At 39.9% G+C, this 22,734-nt stretch overlaps 1 protein-coding gene across 1 annotated transcript in view; it reads right to left on the reverse strand.

Moving 5' to 3' along the window:
- LOC140206259 (protein BCAP-like) overlaps positions 1–22,734 on the reverse strand; it is a 79,442-nt gene that overhangs the window by 25,914 nt on the left and 30,794 nt on the right. The window contains exons 7-11 of the mRNA XM_072274586.1: positions 22,175–22,246; positions 21,963–22,079; positions 16,418–16,603; positions 13,603–13,712; positions 1,175–1,310 (exon numbers count right to left, since the gene is read on the reverse strand). Coding sequence (XP_072130687.1) covers positions 1,175–1,310; positions 13,603–13,712; positions 16,418–16,603; positions 21,963–22,079; positions 22,175–22,246 — 621 coding nt within the window. The remainder of the gene's footprint in view (positions 1–1,174; positions 1,311–13,602; positions 13,713–16,417; positions 16,604–21,962; positions 22,080–22,174; positions 22,247–22,734) is intronic.

Raw genomic sequence — 22,734 nt, forward strand, 5'->3', positions numbered from 1 at the left:
GGTATATCGTACTCCTGCACGCCCTTTCGTCACTATCTGAGATTCTGTCAACAATGGTTGTATCATCAGCAAGTTTATAGACAGCTTTTGAGCTGTGCCTAGCCACACAAACATGGGTGTAGAGAGAGCAGAAAAGTGGGCTAAGCACATCCCTGAGTTGCACCAGTGTTGACTGTACCGAGGTGGAGTAGTTATTTTCAATCCTCATAGGCTGTGGTCTTCCAAGTTACTGGCTGATGAACACCAAACACTACTGCACAGTACAGGCCCTTCAGTCCACAATGCTGTGCTAACCTATTAACCCACTCCAAAAGAAATTTAACACTTTCCTCCTGCAGAGCCCTCCATTATTATATTGTCCTTATGCCTATCTAAGAGTTTCTTAAATGCCCCTAATGTACACAGTCACAGCTCTGTGTAAAAGGAACTTATCTCTGACATCCCCTGTGCCTTCCTCCAATCACCTTAAAATTATGTCCTCTGGTATTAGCCATTTTAACTCTGGGAAAAAGGCCACCCACTTGATCTATGCCTCTTATCATCTTGTACACCTCTATCAAGTTGTCTCTCATCCTCCTTCGCTCCAGTGAGAAAATCTATTTAAATGGAAACCTCCATTTGAATTCCTGACTTTATGTTAAAGATCATTAATTTGCGAAAACACATACAAGTATGTGTTCAAAAGCACAGTAAATAGAATTTTAAATAATACAAGGAACAAATGCAGGCATTGAGAAATATCTTGACCTTGACTTTCTGAGAAATAGCAGGACTGCCAAGAAACAAGAAGCCAATCCATACAATTTGACATGAAATGCCAAGGGAGATTGGCTACTTTATTTTAAAATGATAGTATTCTCAACTGGGCAGAGAAAGAAAATGAAAGGAGTTTATTAAACATGACATAATCTGTGCAACAAACTGCCAGTGTAAGTGATGGATGAAGGTTTGACTGCAACATTTAAGAGCAGTTTGGAGGAGTACCTGAATGGCAAGCTCCTGTAATGTCACCCCTCAGTTGCCTACATTTCAGTGAGAATAAACACAGCTTATCCAGTCATTCCTTGAAATTCCACTCAAAGCAACACCCTAGGAAATCCTTCTGCACTTTTTCTGCTGTTACCATATCAATCGTGTATCAATTCCAAATTAATGTTTAAATGTTCTACTGAACCCTTAATTGTGCGTTCTCCTTGCAGAGACAAGCATTTTCTGAACTGGTAGTGTGCAGCTTGTCCAGAAGTTCACGGCTTGCACATGTGGCCCTTTCTGTAGTTTTCTTAAGCTGCTCCTTTAGAGCATCTGCTTTCCTGTTTGAAATAGAAAGTGCAATACCAGAATTATCACAAACCAACATTTTCAGTAAACACACCCATTTAAACACAAAAAGAGCACAATCCTTCCAAATACACACAAGATGTACAAATAGTATTCATTTATATTACTCTAGAAATGTTATGTTTCCACTCTGGTTTTAATATTAAGGAGAGTACAGTCCATAAACTCAGCAGCTTGCTAACCACACTGGCAATGTTAATGCAGGACATATTTAGAACTATTGACATCGATTCTTTGTCTAGTTTTTGTTCTATCAGGTTAAAATAGCAGAGTCAACTATGCCATACCAAATGTTCCCAGGGAAAGGGAATCAAAGTCTAGAAGGAGTAGGTACAAGATGAGAGAGGAAAGAGTTAAAAGGCACTTAAGGAGCAACTTTTTTTAAAAATGCATAGGACATGTATAGAACAAACTGTCAGAGTTAGTGATCAATACAGGCATTATAACAATATTTAAAATAAATTTGGTGTACGTACATGGATAGGAAAAGTTTAGAGCAGAGGTTCCCAATCTGGGGTCCACAGATCTCTTGCTTATTGGTATTGGTCCATGGTATAAAAAAGTTTGAGATCCCCTGCTCTAGAGGGATATGAGTCAAATGCAGGCAAATGGGAGTAGCTTAAATGTGAATCATGGTCAGCATGGACAAATTCAGCAGAATGGCCTATTTCTGTGATGTATAAATCTACAATCCACCTAAGGAGTTAAATACATTCGTCTCCTTGTGAGGTTCAGATAGAAAAAGAAATACAACACTTGACATCGGATGTCTCCACTATAGTAAACTGAGACTAGGTGTGCCCTATGTCAATCCCTAAATCAGGAATGCTTTTCACATATGGATAACTAGTTCTGATCCAAAGGCATGAAAAGTTCTTGGGGACTTCTTAGCTTGTTTAAAAGGTGACAAACTAGGCTAAGAAGTAAAGCAAGGCAAGTTTTTAATGGAGAGAGGAAATTGTTTACAAATCAAATCATACAGATAATTAGCAATGTAGAAACAACTTTAAGGAGGAGATTGTTATCATATAGAATGTCAACTTAAAAAGGAGGTGGAGACATATTCAACAGCAAATGTCAAGAGAGAAAGAAGAAATATGTGCTATGTCGGGGAAAGAACAGAAAAGTGGCATTGGCTAGATAGCCCTGAGAAAGAACTAATCAAGGTCTATCACTGTTCAAAAGTGATAGGCACATACAGTATATCATTCAAAAGTTACTCTACTCTTTAAGAAAGGAGGAAGGCAGCAGAAAGGAAATTATAAACCAGATAGCCTGACCTCAGTGGTTGGGAAGATGTTGGAGTCAATTGTCAAAGATGAGGTGATGGAGTTCTTGGTGACACAGGACAAGATAGGACAAACTCGGCTTGGATTTTCAAGAGAAAATCTTGTGTGACAAACTTGTTGGAATTCTTTGATGAGATTACATGTAGGATAGATAAAGGGGATGCAGTGGATATTACATATTTGGATTTTCAGAAGGTCTTTGACAAGGTGCCACACATGAGGCTGCTTACCAAGTTATGAGCCCCTGGTATTACAGGAAAGTTACAAACATGGTTAGACCATTGGCTGATTGGTAGGAGGTAGCAACTGGGAATAAAAGGATCCTTTTCTGGTGGCTGCCAGTGACTACTGGTGTTCTGCAGGGGTTGGTGTTGGAATCACTTCTTTTTATGCTGTATATCAATGACTTAGATGATGGAATAGATGACTTTGTTGCCAAGTTTGCAGATGATACAAAGATTAATGGGGAAACAGGTAGGCTGCAGAAGTACTTAGATTAAGAGAATGAGCAAGAAAGTGACAAGTGAATTACAATGTTGGAAAATGCATGGTCATGCACTTTGGTAGTAGAAATAAATGTGCGGACTATTTTCTAAATGGGAAGAAAATCCACAAAAACTGAGAAGCAAAGGGACTTGGGAGTCCTTGTGTAGGACACCCTAAAGGTTAACTTGCAGGTTGAGTCAGTGGTGAAGAAGGCAAATGCAATGTTAGCATTCACTTCAAGAAGTCTAGAATACAAGACCAGGTATGTGATGCTGAGGCTTTATAAAGCACTGATGAAGCCTCACCTTGAGTATTGTGAACACCTTTGGGCTCCTTATCCAAAAAGAGATGTGCTGGCATTGGAGAGGTTTCAGAGGAGGTTCACAAGGGTGATTCCGGGAATGAAAGGGTTATCATATGAGGAACATCTGATGGCTCTGGGGCTGTACTTATTGGGATTTAGAAGGATGACGGGGGATCTCATTGAAACCTTTCGAATGTTAAAAGCCCTAGACAGAGAAGATGTGGAAAGGATATTTCCCAAGGGGCGGGGGGTCTAGGACAAGAGGACAGAGGGGCCTCAGGATAGAGGGTGTCCATTTAAAACAGAGATGTGGAGAAATTTCTTCGGCCAGAGGGTGGTGAATTTGTGGTATTTGTTACCACAGGCAGCTGTAGAGGCCAGATAATTGGGCGTACTTAAGGTGGACATCGATATGCTCTTGAACAACCACAACATTAAAGGTTATGGGGAGAAGGCCAGGGAGTGGGGCTGAGGAGGAAAAAAGGATCAGCCATGATTGAATAGCAGAGCAGACTTGATGGGCCAAGTGGTCTAATTTTGCTCCTATGTCTTATGGTATATAGTATATAGTTAGGGTGTCCAAGGTTTTTGCATAGTACCACATAGAACATAAATAGAACATAGAAATCTTCAGCACATTACAGGCCCTGCGGCCCACAATGCTGTGCCGACCATGTAACCCACTATAGAAACCGCCTAGAATTTCCCTAGTGCATAACCCTCTATTTTTCTAAGCTCCATGTGCCTATCTAAGAGGATCTTAAAATACCCCATTGTATCTGCTTTTAAAATCTCCTGTCATAACAACTCTAGTATTATTACACTGCTCCAGAATCTGCCTCCCTATCTGCTCCTCAATATCCCTGTTATTATTGGGAGGGGGGTCTATAAAAACACCCAGTAGAGTTATTGCCTCTTTCCTGTTTCTGACTTCCACCCACACTGACTCAGCAGACAATCCCTCCATGACTTCCTCCTTTTCTGCAGCCGTGCCACTATCTCTAATTAGAAATGCTACGCCCACGTCTCTTTTGCCTCCCTCTCTGTTCTTTTTTTTAGTATAATTTTTATTGAGTTTTCAAAATGAATACATGAAAAGATAATATCTACCCCCCTCCCCTTAACCCTTTCCCCCCGATATATACTCCTACCTAAAAAGAAAAAAAGAAGAAAGAAAGAAAGAAAGAAAGAAGAAAAAAAAGAGAAAAACCTCCTGGATATTGGAAGGTTTCCACATGCTCCATGGGATTCAAAATAAATTTAGTATATTTATTTATTACTTTCCCCAAGGGACCAAGATCTTTATCATCGGAGCAACTAAATATGCCATCCTATCTTTTGTAAATAAGGGCGCCAAATATTCAAAAATGTTTCATATTTATCTCTTAAATTATAAGTAATTTTTTCGAGTGGAATAGAACTAGCCATTTCATTGTTCCAACGGTTCATACTTAAATATGAGTCAGATTTCCGAGTAACTGCTATAGCCTTCTTAGCTACTGCCAGTGCAATTTTTACGAATTCTTTCTGATATTTATTCAATTTAAGTTTTGGTTTTATCCCTTCAATATCACCTAATAAAAATAATACAGGGTTATGTGGAAATTGAGTTCTAGTAATTTGTTCCAATAAGACTCTTAAATTTATCCAAAAACGTTGAATTTTAGAACAAGACCAAGTAGAATGTAAGAACGTACCAATTTCTTGATTTCACCGAAAGCATTGATCAGATAGGTTTGAATTTAATCTATTTATTTTTTGTGGTGTAATATATAATTGATGTAAAAATTATATTGTACTAATCTAAGTCAAATGTTTATTGTATTTGTCATACTGTCAAGAAACAGTCTTGACCAATTTGTTTCATTAGTATTAATATTCAGATCCGTTTCCCATTTTTGTTTTGACTTGTGGATTCCTTGTTTAATTGTCTGTTTTTGAATCAAATTATACATACAAGAAATAATTTTTTTAATTTTTCCTTTTTGAATTAAAATTTCAATTTCATTAGGTTTTGGCAAAAATATTGTTTGACCCAGTTTGCCTTTTAAGTAAGCCCTTAATTGAAGGTAACAAAAGAAAGTGTTATTAGATATTTTATATTTATTCTTTAATTGTTCAAATGACATCAATATACCTCGTTCATAACAGTCTCCTATAGATCTAATCCCTTTCTGGTACCAATTATATAGAAGTTGATTATCCATTGTAAAAGGAATAAGTCTGTTTTGGAACAAAGGTCTCCGTGCTAATAAAGATTTCTGTATTTCATTATCAACATTTATCTTTTTCCATAGATCAATCAAATGTTTTAATATAGGAGATTCTTTCTTTTCCCGTATCCATTTAGATTCCCATTTATATATAAAATCTTCAGGTATATTTTCTCCTATTTTATCTAATTCTATTCTAATCCATCCTGGTTTTCGATCATCAAAGAAAGATGCAATAAATCTAAGTTGATTTGCTTTATAATAATTCTTAAAGTTTGGAAGTTGTAACCCTCCTAACTCAAATTTACATGTCAATTTTTCCAATGATATTCTTGACATCTTACCTTTCCAAAGAAATTTTCTCACACATTTATTTAACTCTTGAAAAAATTTCTGTGGCAATTGTATTGGTAATGTTTGAAACAAATACTGTAAACTAGGAAATATATTCATTTTTACAACATTGACTCTACTCACTGATGTTATTGGTAGTATCATCCATTTGTCAAGATCTTCTTGAATTTTTTTCAATAGTGGTAAATAATTAAATTTATATAAGTTCTTTACATCATTATCAAGTCTTACACCTAAATACTTTATGCCATTTACCGGCCATCTAAATTGGGTTGCTAATCGACATTGGCTATAGTCTCCTTTAGTAAGAGGTAAAATTTTACTTTTATCCCAATTTATTTTATACCCTGATACTTTCCCATATTCATCCAATCTAGAAGATAATTTATGTAACGAATGCTGTGGGTTTGTTAAGTAAATCAAAACATCATCAGCAGAAAGAGTAATTTTATATTCCTCCTGATTAACTCTAAAACCCATAATATCTGAATCAATTCTAATTAGTTCTGCTAACGGCTATATCGCTAGTACAAATAAAGCAAATAAAGCAGGTGATAATGGACAACCTTGTCTAGTTGACCTTTTTAACTGGAATGGTGTTGAAATTTGAGTATTTGTCACTACTTTAGCATTAGGGTTAGTATTTAAAGTTTTAATCCAGTTTATAAAAGATGTTCCTAATCCATATTTTTCTGATACTTTAAATAAAAAAATCCCATTCCAATCTATCAAATGCTTTTTCTGCATCCAAAGCTACTACTATACTCATCTCCTCCCTTTTTTGTGCCAAATGAATTATACTGAGTAGCCGAGTTACATTATCTGCCAATTGTCTATTTTTAATAAATCCTGTTTGATCTATACGTATTAATTTTGGTAAATATTTAGATAATCTATTCGTTAAAATTTTTGCTATTATTTTATAATCCGTGTTCAACAAAGAAATAGGCCTATATGATGTTGGTTTTAAAGGATCTCTGTTTTTGGCAATACTATTACAATCGCTGTTGAAAAAGATTCTGGGAGTTTATGTATTTTTTCTGCTTAACGTATTAACTCCATAAAGGGAGGAAATAATAAATCTTTAAACTTTTTATAAAATTCAGGTGGAAAACCATCTTCTCCTGGAGATTTATTACTTTGGAGTGATCCTAAAGCTTCTTCAACCTCTTTTAATGTAAGAGGCATATCTAATCCCTTCTGTTCTTCCCAATTCAATTTTGGAAGGTTCCATTAATTTCTAAAGGTTTATAAGTAATTTTATTTGCACTTGTTCTAATTGCATTTATCGATTTGGAAGCTTGTTCTGTTTTCAACTGCCAAGCAAGAATTTTATGTGCTCTGTCACCTAACTCATAATACCTTTGCTTAGTTCTTATGATTGCTTTTTCCATTCTGTATGTCTGAAGCGTATTACATTGTAACTTCTTATTGATAAGTTGCCATTTTTCTTCTGACATATATCTTTGAGATTCTTTATCTAATTTTGCAATCTCTTTCTCCAATTGATCTAGTTCTGCCATATATTCTTTCTTAATTTTAGACGTACAACTTATTATCTGACCCCTCAAATATGCTTTCATCGCATCCCATAGTATAAATTTATCATCCACTGAATGAGAGTTTGTGTCCAAAAAATATTGGATCTGTTTTTTCATAAAATCACAAAAATTTTAACGTTTTAATAATGTTGAATTAAATCTCCATCAATAAGCCACTTCTTCCTTATCAGTCATTATTATTGTCATTAATAGAGGAGAATGATTTGGCAATATTCTTGCTTTATATTCCATATTTTTCACTCTGTGTTGAATATGCATTGATAATAGGAAAAGATCTATCCTTGAGTAAGTTTTGTGTCTATTAGAATAGAATGAATAGTCTTTAGGATTAATTCTTCTCCATATATCAATCAAATTTAAATCTTTCATCAAAGATAAAGTTAGTTTTACTACCTTTGATTTTGTGAAAGCCTTAGTTGATCTATCTAAGACTGGGTTTAGGCAAAAATTAAAATCTCCTCCTATTAATATTTTTTCATGTGCATCAGCCAAATTTAAAAATGCTTCTTCTATGAATTTTGCATCATTTTCATTTGGTGCATAAATATTCATGGAAGTCCATAATTCAGAAAAAAGTTGACAGTGTATAATCACATATCTCCCAGCAGAATCGGTTATTACATTTTGTATTCTAATTGGTAACGTTTTATTGATCAAAATTACTCCTTCCCTCGCTTTTGAATTAAATGAAGCTGCAACAACACTACCCACCCAATCTCTCTTTAATTTCAGATGTTCTGTTTCTGTTAAATGCGTTTCCTGTAAGAAGGCTAAATCTACCTTCATTTTCTTAATATGTGTTAAGATTCTTTTTCTTTTCACCGGTCCATTAAGCCCATTAACATTAAAACTCAAAAAAATCAATAAATTAGTTATTATTCTTAACAAAGTTACTCCAATCTAAAACATTACTTAACTTCTCAACTCTCATAGTTCCTTGGGGATTCTCTTTAAACTTCACCATGTTGCTATGTGTTTCCCTCCCAATCATCCAGGCAAAAAGAAAGAAATAAAAGATAGATATAATACAAAAAAAGAAATAACAAAATAACCCCCTACTAATGTTGTGAATGAAAAGATACACAACACTACACCTCTCCATTTTGCGGGTTGTGGCTATTGCCACGCTTGCACACATGAATAACGTAGCGATTGGTCAGTATTTCTTCCAGCTCCCCCGTAACAAAAAAAAATTATATATATAAAAAAAAATTAATGTCACTATTTCCAGCTAGTATTCTTCAAATTTTAACCTTTCTTCCCCCCCCCCATAATTAATAATATATTTATATATTCATCCGCCTTTAAAAATCCAACAGGTCTGTTCCTTGACCCAGTCTTCATCTTCAATCCATCTCGGTCCCCTGGGTTTGATCTTGTATCTGGTGAATACTCAAAGAATCTCGCACAAATTCCTCCGCTTTCCAGTGATCATCAAAAAATCTTTTTTCTCCACCAGCCAAAAAAATCTTCAAGGTTGCAGGATAACACAATATAAATTGATAACCGTGATCCCATAGGACTTTTTTCGCTGGATTAAATTTCTTCCTTCTCTTCAAAAGTTCATAACTTATGTCAGGGTAGAAAAAAGTTTTCTTCCCTTCTATCATCAATGGCCCTTTTCTATTCTTGACAGCTTGAGCAGCTGCCTGTAGAATCCTTTCTTTGTCTTGAAATCTTAAGAATTTTATTAAAATTGATCGTGGATATTGGTCATCTTGTGGTTTTGGTCTTAGAGCTCTATGTGCCCGCTCAATTTCAATTGATTGGTCTTCCTCTTTCATTTGCCAGGTTTCCGGAATCCATCTTTGAAAAAATTCCATTGGATTGTCTCCCTCTATACCTTCTTTAAGACCAACAATTTTAATATTATTTCGTCTACTAAAATTTTCCAACACGTCCACTTTCCCCAAGAGTCGATTTCTTTCCGTGTTCTAGACAAACATATCATTTTCTGCTTTTTCTACTCTATCGTTAATATGCTCCGTTGTTCTTTCCAACTTCTGAAGTTTCTTATCCATTTTATCCTGTCTTTTCATAGCTTTATCATAGCACATCTTCACGTCTCTAAGCTCTGTTCTTATTTTTTTTTAGTTCAGCCATTAGTTGCAATAAAGCCTCTCTTATGTCTCTGTCACCTCCTTTACTTCCAGTCTCTTCCAGTTCTTCCTCCTCTTCTTCATCTGTATTCTCTGCGGACTCCAATTCTGACTCTGAGTCACTTTCACTTGCAGTGGCCGTCGGTTCTTGTAGTTTGAATTGTGTCGATTTGTGCATGTGCATTTCTGGCATCTTCTTCCTAGAGACCGCTACCACCGCCATTGCTCCCTGTTCTTCTACACCAGAGATAAAATGCATCTCCTCCGAAGGAGATCCAACCTGAATCCGAGGCTCCATCGCTGCAGTAGGCCCTTTTTTCTTCCCATCTTGCAGCGACTTCGCAACAACAGACTTCTTCTGTTGCGGTTTATGAGGCATATCATAAAGTAGTCTTGCGAAATTTATAAGTAGTTTTTGGAAGTATTTATTAACTTTGCTTTGTTTAAATGGTACTTTGCTGATTTTTTACGGGAGAGCTGGATTTACATGTCTCAATCCCACATCACCATGTGACGCTTCCCCCCACCCCCCGCCCGTTCTTTTTGAAACATCTAAAGCCTGTGTTACGTACCCCATAACTGGGTTGCCAAACCAGCAGAAATGGATCACTCAGTTGGAGCCTGGATTACTAGAACCGAGAAAGTTTTATTAAAGAAACAAGCAACACAGTACTCTAATCAAAAGGATAATAAATGCAACAGTTTAGCAATGATAAACACAATGTACACAGAATTAAGATAACAGGATCAATCAAGCTCTATCATTGTCTAGGGGTAAATGACCAGTTTCAAAGTGACGCAAAGTTCAGTTCAATTTAGTTCAGTTCAGTTCGCAGACAGTGGAGGGAAGGAGAGAGAGAGCAGAACGAACGAATATTCAAAACGGCTTCCACACACAGACCTTCGCAGTCAGCTTTCGGGCGAGTCCTTTGTGATGTCATCTATGGTCACCGACCGTGACCCCCTCCGTTTCCAGATACGATCGTTTCTCTGCGGTGAACCTGGCACCCAGGCAAGGGTGGACACACACCAGGTTCCCGCCGATCGTGCCTTTCCACCCTGTGCGTCTAGGGCCTAGTCCCGCAACCGGCCTTCCAAAACTTCCCACCGACTTGTGAGAGACGCACTGCTTCCAGGGTCTCGTTACCTCAGGTGTCATGTGTGTCTTGCCTTAGCGAACCTGTCCCTTTTTATCCCCCTGCTGGGGTATCGCCTGTCCATCACTTCAAACAGTTCGGGGTTCAAAGGGGGAGCCGATCTTGACAGCTCTCCTTCCCCTTCATTAACATCTCCAAATGCTGCTCCATTGTTTTCCTTATCTCTCTTTCTCCTGAAGACAGGTGGCAGACCAACTGCTGATCCCACTGGTGCCAGCACAGGCCAGCTAACATCTTAATCTATGTGTATTCTCGTCACACCTGGCACACTCAGCAGCCATTCCTGCTTCTGAGTCATCTAAGTTTCTGCAATGGCTACAAAGTCACAGTTCCACATATTGATCCATGGTCTAAGTTCATCCACCTAGTTTATGATACTCTGTTCATCCACCTGGTTTATGATACTTATTTTATGTATTGCACTGCACTGCTGCCACAAAAAAAAACAAATTTCACAACACATGAAAGTGGTGATAAACTTGATTCTGTTATTATGGATTGGGAGGTGGAAGGGGGCAGGGAGAGCAGAATTATGTTTGGGGAGGGGGAAGGGAGAGGTGAGGGAGCGGTAAGCAGCAGAGGCATTCTGTAATGATCAATAAACCAATTGTCTGCAATCAAATGGCCTTGCCTAGTGTCTCAGGGCTGGGTGTGTCTGCACCCACATCACCCCCTGCCCCTGGCACTCCTCTCTGCCACCAGTTCCACATTTCTCCCATGGTGCTCCACTCTTGCCAATCCCAACATCCTTTTCTGCTGCCACGTTTACAGACTTGCTCCTCATTCCACTGAAAAAGTCTTCAGAATCAGAATTATTATCACCGGCGTGTGACATGAAATTTTATTAACTTAACAGCAGCAGTTCAATGCAATACATAATCTAGCAGAGAAAAAAAATAAACAAGTAAATCAATTACAGTATATGTATATTGAATAGATGAAAAAAACGTGCAAAAATAGAAATGAAGAAGAAGAAGAAAGCCCTTAACTCTGAGTGGAGCCATCATGATGGTATTTTTTTTAGCAGGCTTTCTTATTGTTACTAGGCCGAGTTGCAAGCTTGACGCTCAACCCAGCACGGATGGAAAGCGTGCAATGGAGCCGGCTGGATTCGAACTCGGGAGCCTTCGTTCTGAAGTCCGGCGCTGATGCCACTACGCCACCATCCGGCTACTGTATATTAAAAAAAATTGAGGCAGTATCCAAAGATTCAATGTCCATTTAGGAATCGGATGGCAGAGGGGAAGAAGCTCTTCCTGAATCGCTGAGTGTGTGCCTTCAAGCTTCTGTACCTCCTACCTGATGCTAACAGTGAGAAAAGGGACTGCTCTGGGTGCTGGAGGTCTTTAATAATGGACACTGCCTTTCTGCAACACTGCTCCTTGAAGATGTCCTGGATACTTTATAGGCTAGTACCCAAGATGGAGCTGACTAGATTTACAACCCTCTGCAGCTTCTTTCGGTCCTGTGCAGTAGCCCCTCCATACCAGCCAGTGATGCAGCCTGTCAGAATGCTCTCCATGGTACAACTATAGAAGTTTTTGAATGTACTTGACATGACAAATTTCTTCAAACTCCTAATAAAATATAGCCGCTGCCTTGCCTTCTTTATAACTACATCGATATCTGGGGACCACGTTAGATCATCAGAGATCTTGACACCCAGGAACTTGAAACTGCTCACTCTCTCCACTTCTGATCCCTCTATGAGGACTGGTATGTGTTTCTTTGTCTTACCCTCCCTGAAGTCCACAATCAGCTCTTTCGTCTTACTGATGTTGAGTGCCAGGTTGTTGCTGCGGCACCACTCCACTAGTTGGGATATCTCACTCCTGTACGCTCTCTCGTCACCACCTGAGATTCTACCAACAATGGTTGTATTATCAGCAAATTTATAGATGGTATTTGAGCCATGCCTAGCCACACCCTAGTTATATATAGGTGTGCCTAAGTCTTCTGCTCAGTACTGTAATTCAGTATTGGGAACAAGTCCCTGTTATACTATCTTTGCTGTTTTCCAAATGGGCACCCTGGCTTATTTATGGCTCTTAAGAGAAAATAAACAAAAGCACAATCAATCAGAGTACAATTAGCTGCTAAATCAGAAAAGTCACTGAAACTTTGTGTAAAAAGTCATTCTTAAATTCCTCTTAAATCTTTCCCCTCTCACCTTAATCTAAGTCCTTTCGTTCTTGATTCCTCAACTCTGGGAAAAGGCTGAGTGCATTCTATCAATGCCCCTCATGATTTTAAACACCTCTCCAGTCTCCTATGCTCCTAGAGTATAAAGTCCTAGTCTGTCTAACCTCTCCCATTAGCTGAGTCCTTTGACTCCTGGTAACCACCTTGTAAATCTTTTCTGCCCTCTTTCCAGTTTAATAACTTCTTACCTGTAGCAAGAAGACCAAAACTGAACACAATACTTCAAGAGCATCCTCTACAACCATCCAACGGTCTGCCTAATGAAAGCCCACTTGGCGATGTATATGTGGTATCAGCTGCCAGAGACCATAAGACAAAGGGGCAGAAACAGACCATTCGGCCCATTGAGTCTGCTGTGCAAACTCGAGGAAGTGATTGAAGGAGATACCATAACAAAAGGTAAATGGATTAGGAAGGATTATGGTCCAAACGCAGGTAAGTGGGACTGTCTTGGATGGGCATTGTGGTTGACATGGACTTATTGGGCTGAGGGGCCTGTTTCTATGCTGTATCACTCTGTGATCATCTATGTCTAAGCAGAACTGAGATTGACAACATTTCATTATTCTTAAGCAAACCCTACATCATGTCTACTCACCCGGAAAGTGAAATGACTTCAGTTTCTAATTGGGCTTTGTCCTCTGCAACTGCACTGTACTGTCTGTTCCAGCTATCAAGGGTCCTTTGTGCTTCCAATAATTTTATTTCCTAAGAAAAGATTCACATCAATGTCAGAACAAAGGGTTGTTTTGAGAGCAAAGAGTTGGAGAAGTCATCCTGGGTATGACCCCACTCTGTACTGATCCTGTGGAGTCATACAGCATGCAAACAGACCTTTCAGCCCAACTCATCCATGCTGACTGTGTTACAAGTGAGCCAGCACTAATTCCCAGCATCTGGCCCATAGCCCTCTGATTCTTTCCTATCCATCTACTCACCTAGATGGTTCTTAAATGTTGCTGATGTGTCTGTCTCGATTTCCAGTAAGTAATTTAAAAAAATACCACCCTTTGCATGAAGAAGCTGCCGCAATGTCCCTTTTGAATTTATTACCTCTGATCCTAAACCTCTGTCTACTTGCTTTTAGCATCACCTTCCTGGGAGCAGCATTATGTATTTTCACATTGTTTATACCCCTCATGATCTTGGATATCTCTTATCAGGTCACTCCTTAATTCCAGGATTAAAAGTCATAGTCCTTACAACCTCTCCTAATAACTCACTAACCATGCCTCACACACTCACATCTAAATCATTGATATAAATTACAAAGGTTGCAGCACTGAACCTGTGGCACACAGAAGCCTCCAGTCTGTACCTCGTGATGTAGCACAGAGTCAGGGTGGTGGGGAGGAACATCTCGATTAAGGAGACATAAGGCAGTCCTTCCCTTTGATCCTTTGATGACACTAAGATTGGAGGTGTTGTGGACAGCGAGGAAGGCTTTCAAAGCTTGCAGAGGGATCTGGACCAACTGGAAAATGGGCCAGAAAATGGCAGATGAAATTTAATGCAGACAAGTGTGAGGTGTTGCAATTTGGAAGGACAAATCAAGGTAGGACATACACAGTAAAAGGTAGGGCACTGAGGAGTATGGAGGAACAAAGAAATCTGGGAGTTCAGATACGTAATTCCCTGAAAGTGGCGTCACAGGTAGACAAGGTTGTCAAGAAGGCTTTTGGCATCCTGGCATTCATAAATCAAAGCATTGCGTATAGGAGTTGGGATGTTATGGTGAGGTTGTATAAGACATTGATGAGGCCAAATTTGGAGTGTTGTGTACAGTTCTGGTCGCCTAACTATAGGAAGGATATCAGTAAGATTGAAAGAGTGCAGAGATGATTTACTAGGATGTTGCTGGGTCTTCAGGAGTTGAGTTACAGGGAAAGATTGAATAGGTTAGGACTTCATTCCTTGAAGCGTAGAAGAATGAGGGGAGATTTGATAGAGGTTTACAAAATTATGAAGGTGTATAGACAGAGTAAATGCGAGTAGGCTCTTTCCACTTAGATTAGGAGAGATAAATATGAGAGGACATGGCTTTAGGGTGAAGGGTGAAAGGGGAAAGGTTTAGGGGGAACATTAGGGGGAACTTCTTCACTCAGAGAGTGGTGGGAGTGTGGAACGAGCTGCCATCTGACGTGGTAAATGTGGCCGCACTCTTAAGTTTTAAGAATAAATTGGATAGATACATAGATGGGAGAGGTCTGGAGGGATATGGACTGGATGCAGGTCAATGGGACTAGCGGAATAAAGTTTCGGCACAGAAGGGCTGAATGGCCTGTTTTCTGTGCTGTAGTGTTCTTCGGTTCTATGGTTCTATGCTAGCCTGCAGGTCACCATTGGGCAAGGTGTAGCACCTGCTTAGCACCCCCCCCCCACCCACCGATCAGGGTCACGTGAGGCCATGGGAGCAGATGGTGGATTGCATATGAGTGGCTGGTGCCTATAGCAAATCCTGGTTATGTGACCACTGACACCAGGCAGACAATCCCTGAAGTGTATTGATAATGGCTGGGGTCACCTGTCTTGTAAAGGCACTGCCCAGAAGAAGGCAACAGCAAACATCTTCTATAAAAAAATTTTGCCGAGAACAATCATAGTCATGGAAAGACCATGATCACCCATGTCAAAGGACATGGCACATAACAAACGAAACTACAGGGCCAATCTTCAATCCAATCTTCCTGGGTAACAGTGTGGAACTCCAGCCATGCAAAGTTCCTTAAGCTGGGAGAGTGGGTGATTGTAGTGATTGGGAGCCCAGCTTACAGATTGAGTGCTTCCCTGTTAATTTTATTTTCTCAATGCACATTCAACAACACTGGAAGATGACAAACAAATTAACAAGATTAGAGCAACACATATCAAAGTTACTGGTGAACGCAGCAGGCCAGGCAGCATCTCTAGGAAGAGGTACAGTCGACGTTTCGGGCCAAGACCCTTCGTCAGGACTAACTGAAGGAAGAGTCCCATGATCCTCTCATATCCCCTTTGCCAATCACCTGTCCAGCTCTTGGCTCTATCCCTTCCCCTCCTGTCTTCTCCTATCATTTTGGATCTCCCCCTCCCCCTCCCACTTTCAAATCTCTTACTAGCTCTTCTTTCAGTTAGTCCTGATGAAGGGTCTTGGCCTGAAACGTCGACTGTACCTCTTCCTAGAGATGCTGCCTGGCCTGCTGCGTTCACCAGCAACTTTGATGTGTGTTGCTTGAATTTCCAGCATCTGCAGAATTCCTCGTGTTTACGTTTTTAAACAAGATTAGAGCTCTTTTTTTTTAAATCAACATGTTTCAGACATGCAGAGATAAGTCACTGGCCTACTGTTAGAATACAAATGTTTTCATCTTTATGTTGAAATGGAAGAAACGGAAGAAAAGTGCTTTTACAGAAACATTAAATTCATAAGATACCTTGTCTTTCATTTGAGAATTAAGGTTTCCCATGGCAGCTTCAAATCTCTCTGCTCTTCTTTTTTGAGTTTGTGCTGCCTTCTTTAAGACAGTTTTGTCCTCTTTAGTTTTATCTTTCACAGTCGATATCAGTGCCCTCAGGTGCTCAATCTGTAACCTCTTGTCCATTATTGTCCTCTCAAGCCTCTGAAATGTCGAAGATATGTTGACAATTCACCCAATATCTGCAAACCACCCTCTGGGGTATGCAAGTGAAAATTGTAATAAGCAAGTACAGTATTCACAAAAGTGGAAATTAAAAATATGCACAACAGGTTACATAGTAAAGATAACTACTAGAATTTCAAAGAAGTACCAAGAATTCCAAGTCATGATGATCTGCAAGGCTATGTATTCACAATGTTGTCTTCTCTGCATTGGAGAAACCAAATGCAGATAGGGTGACTGCTCTGTGGCCTCTCTGAGCTCCTGGTGCCTGCCACTTTAATTCAACATCCCATACACACTCCAAACTATTGGGTCTGCAGCCTCCTGTACTGTTTCAGTGAGGACCAGTGACACCTCATCTTCTACAAGAATCTGGATTGGGTTTATCACTGACTCATACGTCAAGAAATTTGCTGTTACACTGTAGGACTATAATGCAAAGCCATAGAATTTACCATAAATTACAAAATAAACAGTTCAAAAAAAAAGGAATAGTGTTCAAGGGTTCAGGGACCATTCAGGAATCTAATGGCGAAGGGGAAGGATCTGTTCCTAAATCATTGAGCGTGGGTCTTCAGACTTTTGTACTTCTCTCTGATTGTAGGAAGAAGAAAAGGCCTTGTCTCAGAGGTGACAGTCCCTAATGATGGAAGCTAATGAGGGAGAGAGGGATGGAGGGAGGGAGAGAGAGAGATCTTTGCACTCCAACTGCTTCCATTTACTCACAGACCAAATACCCTTGTGTATAACTTGTCCGCCAGGTATATCCAGTATGTACTTAATCAAAGACATTTACTCCCACCACTCCCATTGGTCTTGAAGCTTAACAAGCTTCTTTTGCCTTTTTCCCAGTTCTGATAGTCTTCAATCTGAAACATATCTCTGCTTCTTGATTCACAGATACATCCTGACTTGCTGAGTATTTCCACCATTTTTTAATTTCTATTTTATCCCAGGCTACACAAGTAGCAGGCAAGTTAATTTTACCCACAAACTCTATTAGTTTTGCTATTATCTGATAATGATATACTCTGCAGTATTTGCATGGGCTTTCAGGATTGTAAGGTGGTAAGGTAGTGAAGTTAATGCAATGGTTTACCATAAACCCAGGTTCAATTTTGTAATGAGTTTGTATGTTTTCCCTGTGACTCTGAGTGCTCGTTTCCTTTCACATTCTAAAGACGTATGGATTAGTAAGTTAATTGGTTACATGGTGTAATTGGGCAGTGTGGGCTCATTGGGCCAGAAGGGCTTGTTACTACACTGTGTCTCTAATTAAAAACATCTATATGTTACTTTTCACAGAAACCATCCAGCCTAGCCTGCCTGTTACCTACTGCAGCTAGTAAAGGCTCTCTAAGTAACATAGGCCGCATATAGATTTCAGTGATTTTTGCTCCTCTCCTGCAATTTATTACAGTTATATTAGATTAACATCTTCATTGTCCAAGTAATGAATCACTGCCGTTTGAAATGCCACAATTCAACTTCCAACATGTTTTCAAACCTGCTTCTCTCTACCAGCAGGAACCTGTACATCAGATTACTTTATTCTGTCTGCTTCACTGCTCAAACAAACATTGTCCTTTTCTCTTGGGGATTAACACAGACTCCCATTAGGAGCAGATGCTGTCATCTCAGCAGACAAGCTACTATGCAGCCCAGTGTTGTCTAATCACCTGCCCCTGTTACTGAGACAGATGATATGGGGGTGACAGTAACCTGTAGTCGACCTCCATTCCCTTGCTCTTCTAACATCCACATTAATGACATTATTCAATTTCAAAATATCCAGTTATCTTAAAAAGGTTAACTTGAAAGATCATATACTATGTGTCTTTATTTAGATTTGGTTGCAAGATTCCTATCTTGACTAGTTAGAAAGATAGAAATGCTTCTGTAACCTAATTTGATTCAGCCCTTCTCAAAGGGAGAACGCTAAATATAGATAACAAATCCCACAACACTGGTATATTAGAACTACAATTCTGAAACAGTTTGCAACTCTAACATACACTTAAAGTGCAGCCCATGTTTCATCATTTCTGATGAATTGGTGTCCTAGTCCAAACCACAATGTCGCAATTTCCAGGGTTTCTAGAGCTGAAGATTACTACTGTGTACGTACATCTATTGCTGCCTCTGGACACATCTTCAGTGATGTTCCTGGAATCATCGGGTGTTTCGGGTCTTTCAACATCATACCCCTTCCTCCAGGTGACCCAGCCGGGGCTGATCAGACCCCAGCTTGTGTCCAGATGGCTGGCTACTTATGACTCCATGGCTCCCCTCTTTTGAGCCACAGCCATCTTGAGGCCCTCTCTGCCGCATTGGTGGTACTGCGGATGGCTCTCCTCTTCCTCTCTCCTTCGATGCCCAAATTGCTGAAGGCTCTAACTAAGGAACGGGCTGCGAATCCCCTACAACCAACCTCAACTGGGAGACACCTCGTTCTCCATCCAGCCTGCTGACAAGTCCTGTGTGAAAGGAGAGCTTCCTTTCAAAGGCCTCTTCCAAGCGATCTTCCCATGGGACTGTCAGCTCCAGCAGCACCACTTGCTTAGTAGACTCAGACACTAGGACAATGTCTGGTCGCAGGATGGTGGCTGCGATATGGTTGGGGAACTTCAGCTGCCGTTCGAGGTCCAGCAACAGCTGCCAGTCCCTTGCAGAGGTCAGAATGCCAGCAGATGTTCTTTTGGCAGGTATTGGCTGCTCCCCAGCTCTGACTAACAATGTTGGCCGAATTTTTACTTGCAGTGTCTGTCTTAGTAAGAGTACAGACCACCTGTTCCAATATACTGTAAATTATTGGCTTCCCACCAAAGACTTGTTAAAGATTATCTGAATGACATTGGCTATGCAAACTGTGCAACATTGTGGATGTGATTTAAAAAAAAACAAGAGTCATTGCTTCAGTTTACTTGTGTGATATTTTCAATTTATAAAGTCACAGAGCACGATGACACAGAAACAGGCTTTTCAGCCCATCTAGTCAGTGCTGTGCAGAAGTTCCTAAGTATCCCAAGGCCTCAAAAATTGGAGCCATTGTTCAACTTTATTCTAAAACCCATTCCTCACTTTATCCATTGTATCGAAGCCTGTGTCACGAGCCGTGAAACAGAAATTTGAGCACTGGGCCTCCAAAATGGTTGGCAAGGCAACACATGCTCACACGAGGAGTTAACTCATGCTATTTTGGATTAAGAAAAAAATGTGACCAAGAATGTCCTTGGATGAAATCAACGACAGGCTGTGACACAGAAATTTGGGCACTAGGACTTCAAAATGGTTGGCAAGGAAACACATATTCATAGGTGAGGAGTCTGTTCATACCATTTTGGATTTTAAAAAAAATTGTGACTAAGAATGTCCATGCATAAACTACCCTTTCTGTACTTTGGAAATGAAGGACCTGACACCCAATGGACTCCCACTACAATATAAATTTACATGAGTAGCGAGATTCAATGTTAACTGTACTTCAGAAAACCAGATCTACTTGCCGACTCATAGGTATACTTAAAGAAACCAATGCAGCCAGAATTTCAAGTGTTTTTAATGCCTCAATTCTCACCCATAACCTCCCAAAAAATTATAGCCCCTTATCTCAGCTACTGTTTCCGTGACCTTGTTGTCTTCATCTGCACACGTCCACCCCTCTCTTTCTTAGAGTCATGGAGGAATACAGCAAGGGAACAAGCCCCTCAGCTCATTGAGTCTACGATGACTATCAACTATCCATTTACGCTAACCCACATTTACTGGTGGTTGTCCGTTACCTTTGATAATGACAGGAAACCTGTGTGGGAGAATTTTTAAAGTGGAAATGCCATTACACTCTCGACCTCAGAAGTCCAGGTCCAGAACAAGCGCCACAAACTGGTGCCTTCCTTGGTTGCAGTGGATGACCATGATTGTCTTCTGTGCTCTGTCAAGCCCTTTGCTCTTCACAGACCGTTGCAGTACCACCTTCCTGGCAATCAGATTGAACTGTAGATCTCATCCACCCAGTCTGCTGGAGCTGACATCACATGCTAGGACAGACATGTCCCTATCTTGCTGGGGTATGAGGCTGCTGGCTACTGTTTTAGCTCATCTGTCGAAGCGGTGTACCGCCGTGCAGCCGTTGTCACATGCAAACAGCTTCTTGGAGCCACAGGTGAGAGCTAAATGTCCAGTGTGGACCAAAGGTGAGTGAGCTGCCCTGGAGTGGACACAACACGCACCTTCACCAGAGGTGCTACCCCTTCCTGGACACTACCCATCCGCCACATTAATTCTAATCCTATTAATATCAACTTTCAAAAGTTCAAGTTTAAAGTAAAATTTATTATCAGAGTACGTACGTGTCACCATATACAACCCTGAGATTCTTTTTCTGTGGGCATACTTCACAAATCTATAGAACAGTCCTGCAGCCCGCAGAGAATTGCCGATGTACATTGGTGCATTTTTGTACCTTATATTAAGAAATCCTGCATTAATCCAATTTTTAATTTTACCCCCCACACACCAGGGATAACTTACAATGACCAATTAATCTACCACCCCAGAGAGAAAATCTGCACTATCATCGGAAGATCATGCAAACTCCACACAGACAACACCCAAGGTAAGGATTGAACTTGGATTTCTGGGGCTGTGAGGCAGTGGCTTTACTAACTGAGCTGCTTTGTCATCCACAAATCAGAGAGCACTTTTTAGCAGAGCAACCTCCCCACCACTAAATTCACTGATGAGTTAACTCAAACTTTTCGCACCTTGCTAATCTGAAGGAAATGAAGGCAGAGGTGTATGGTTTGACAGCCTCATGCAGAAGGTTTGAAGATGGCCCCTACAAAATGGGATTTATAGCACCATTACATTCAGAAGTCAACATTATCAGAGACTATGTTTGGCTCAGTGTCAAGAATGTTCTTTTACTGAATAATTAATTATGTCTCTCCCCATCAACAACTTGCATATACGAATCACCTCTGATTTATTGCATTGTGTGCTTTATCACCAGTTCCATATGGATCAGTTCAGAGTTTATGTTAGCAATGCCGAATTCATGTGTAAGATTATTAGATGCAACAATTATAAGTGTACGTCAGCCTACTCATTAGCTGGATATGGGGATTTTCCACATACAAACCCACAGTATTGCTGATTAAAATCATTAACTAGTTAGTGTTTTCACAAAAGTGCAAACTATAGCCACTGGTTTTCTCAAGATTGGGTCATTTTTCAATTGTGCTAAATCACTGTAAAATAATTAGAGGCGACTATACTGCAATATTTTAAATTTCTGTGGTCCCCTTACAGAATTGCTGTGTTTTACCAGGCAACTTACAAGTATCTGAGCTAACATCCTGTCACTCTCAGCCTCTTTATTTTGAAGTTGTCCCTGTAGATGAGCTTGGGTTGCTCCAATGGATTTTGAAAGCTGCTTTGCAAAGAAAGAATTATCCTGGAAAAGAAGTTACATTTGGTTAAAGCAAAGACCAACACTGACAATAATTACTCTCTTTTCCTGATTAAACAAGAACTCCTCTGTCTGCTTACCTTTTCTTTCTGGCACATCTCTGAAACTTCTTTAGCATTCCTCTCAGCTTCTAAGAGTTTACTTTTTAAATGCTGTAAGAACCAGTATCAGATTTATTATGTTGTTTTGTGGCAGCTGCCCAGAGCAAACACAAAATAATTAATAAAAGCCACTTACATTGAATCTGTGTACTAAGCCCCCTCCTTTACTCTCTGCATACCGATGACTGTGTCACCACCCACAGCTCTAATCTGCGAATTAAATTTGCTGACGACACTACACTGGTTGGCCTAATCTCAAGTAAAAATGAGGCAGCCGACAGGGAAGAAGTCACCACCCTGACACAGTGGTGTCAAGGAAACAACCTCTCCCTCAATGTCGCAAAAACAAAGGAGCTGGTTGTGGACTACAGGAGGAATGGAGACAGGCTAACCCCCATTGACATCAATGGATCTGGGGCTGAGAGGGTGAACAGCTTTAAATTCATTGGCATAAACATCGCCGAGGATCTCATGTGATCTGTACATACCGGCTGTGTGGTGAAAAAGGCACTACAGCACCCCTTTCACCTCAGATGGTT

The sequence above is a fragment of the Mobula birostris genome, chromosome 12 (assembly GCF_030028105.1).
Source record: "Mobula birostris isolate sMobBir1 chromosome 12, sMobBir1.hap1, whole genome shotgun sequence".
NCBI lineage: Eukaryota > Metazoa > Chordata > Chondrichthyes > Myliobatiformes > Myliobatidae > Mobula > Mobula birostris.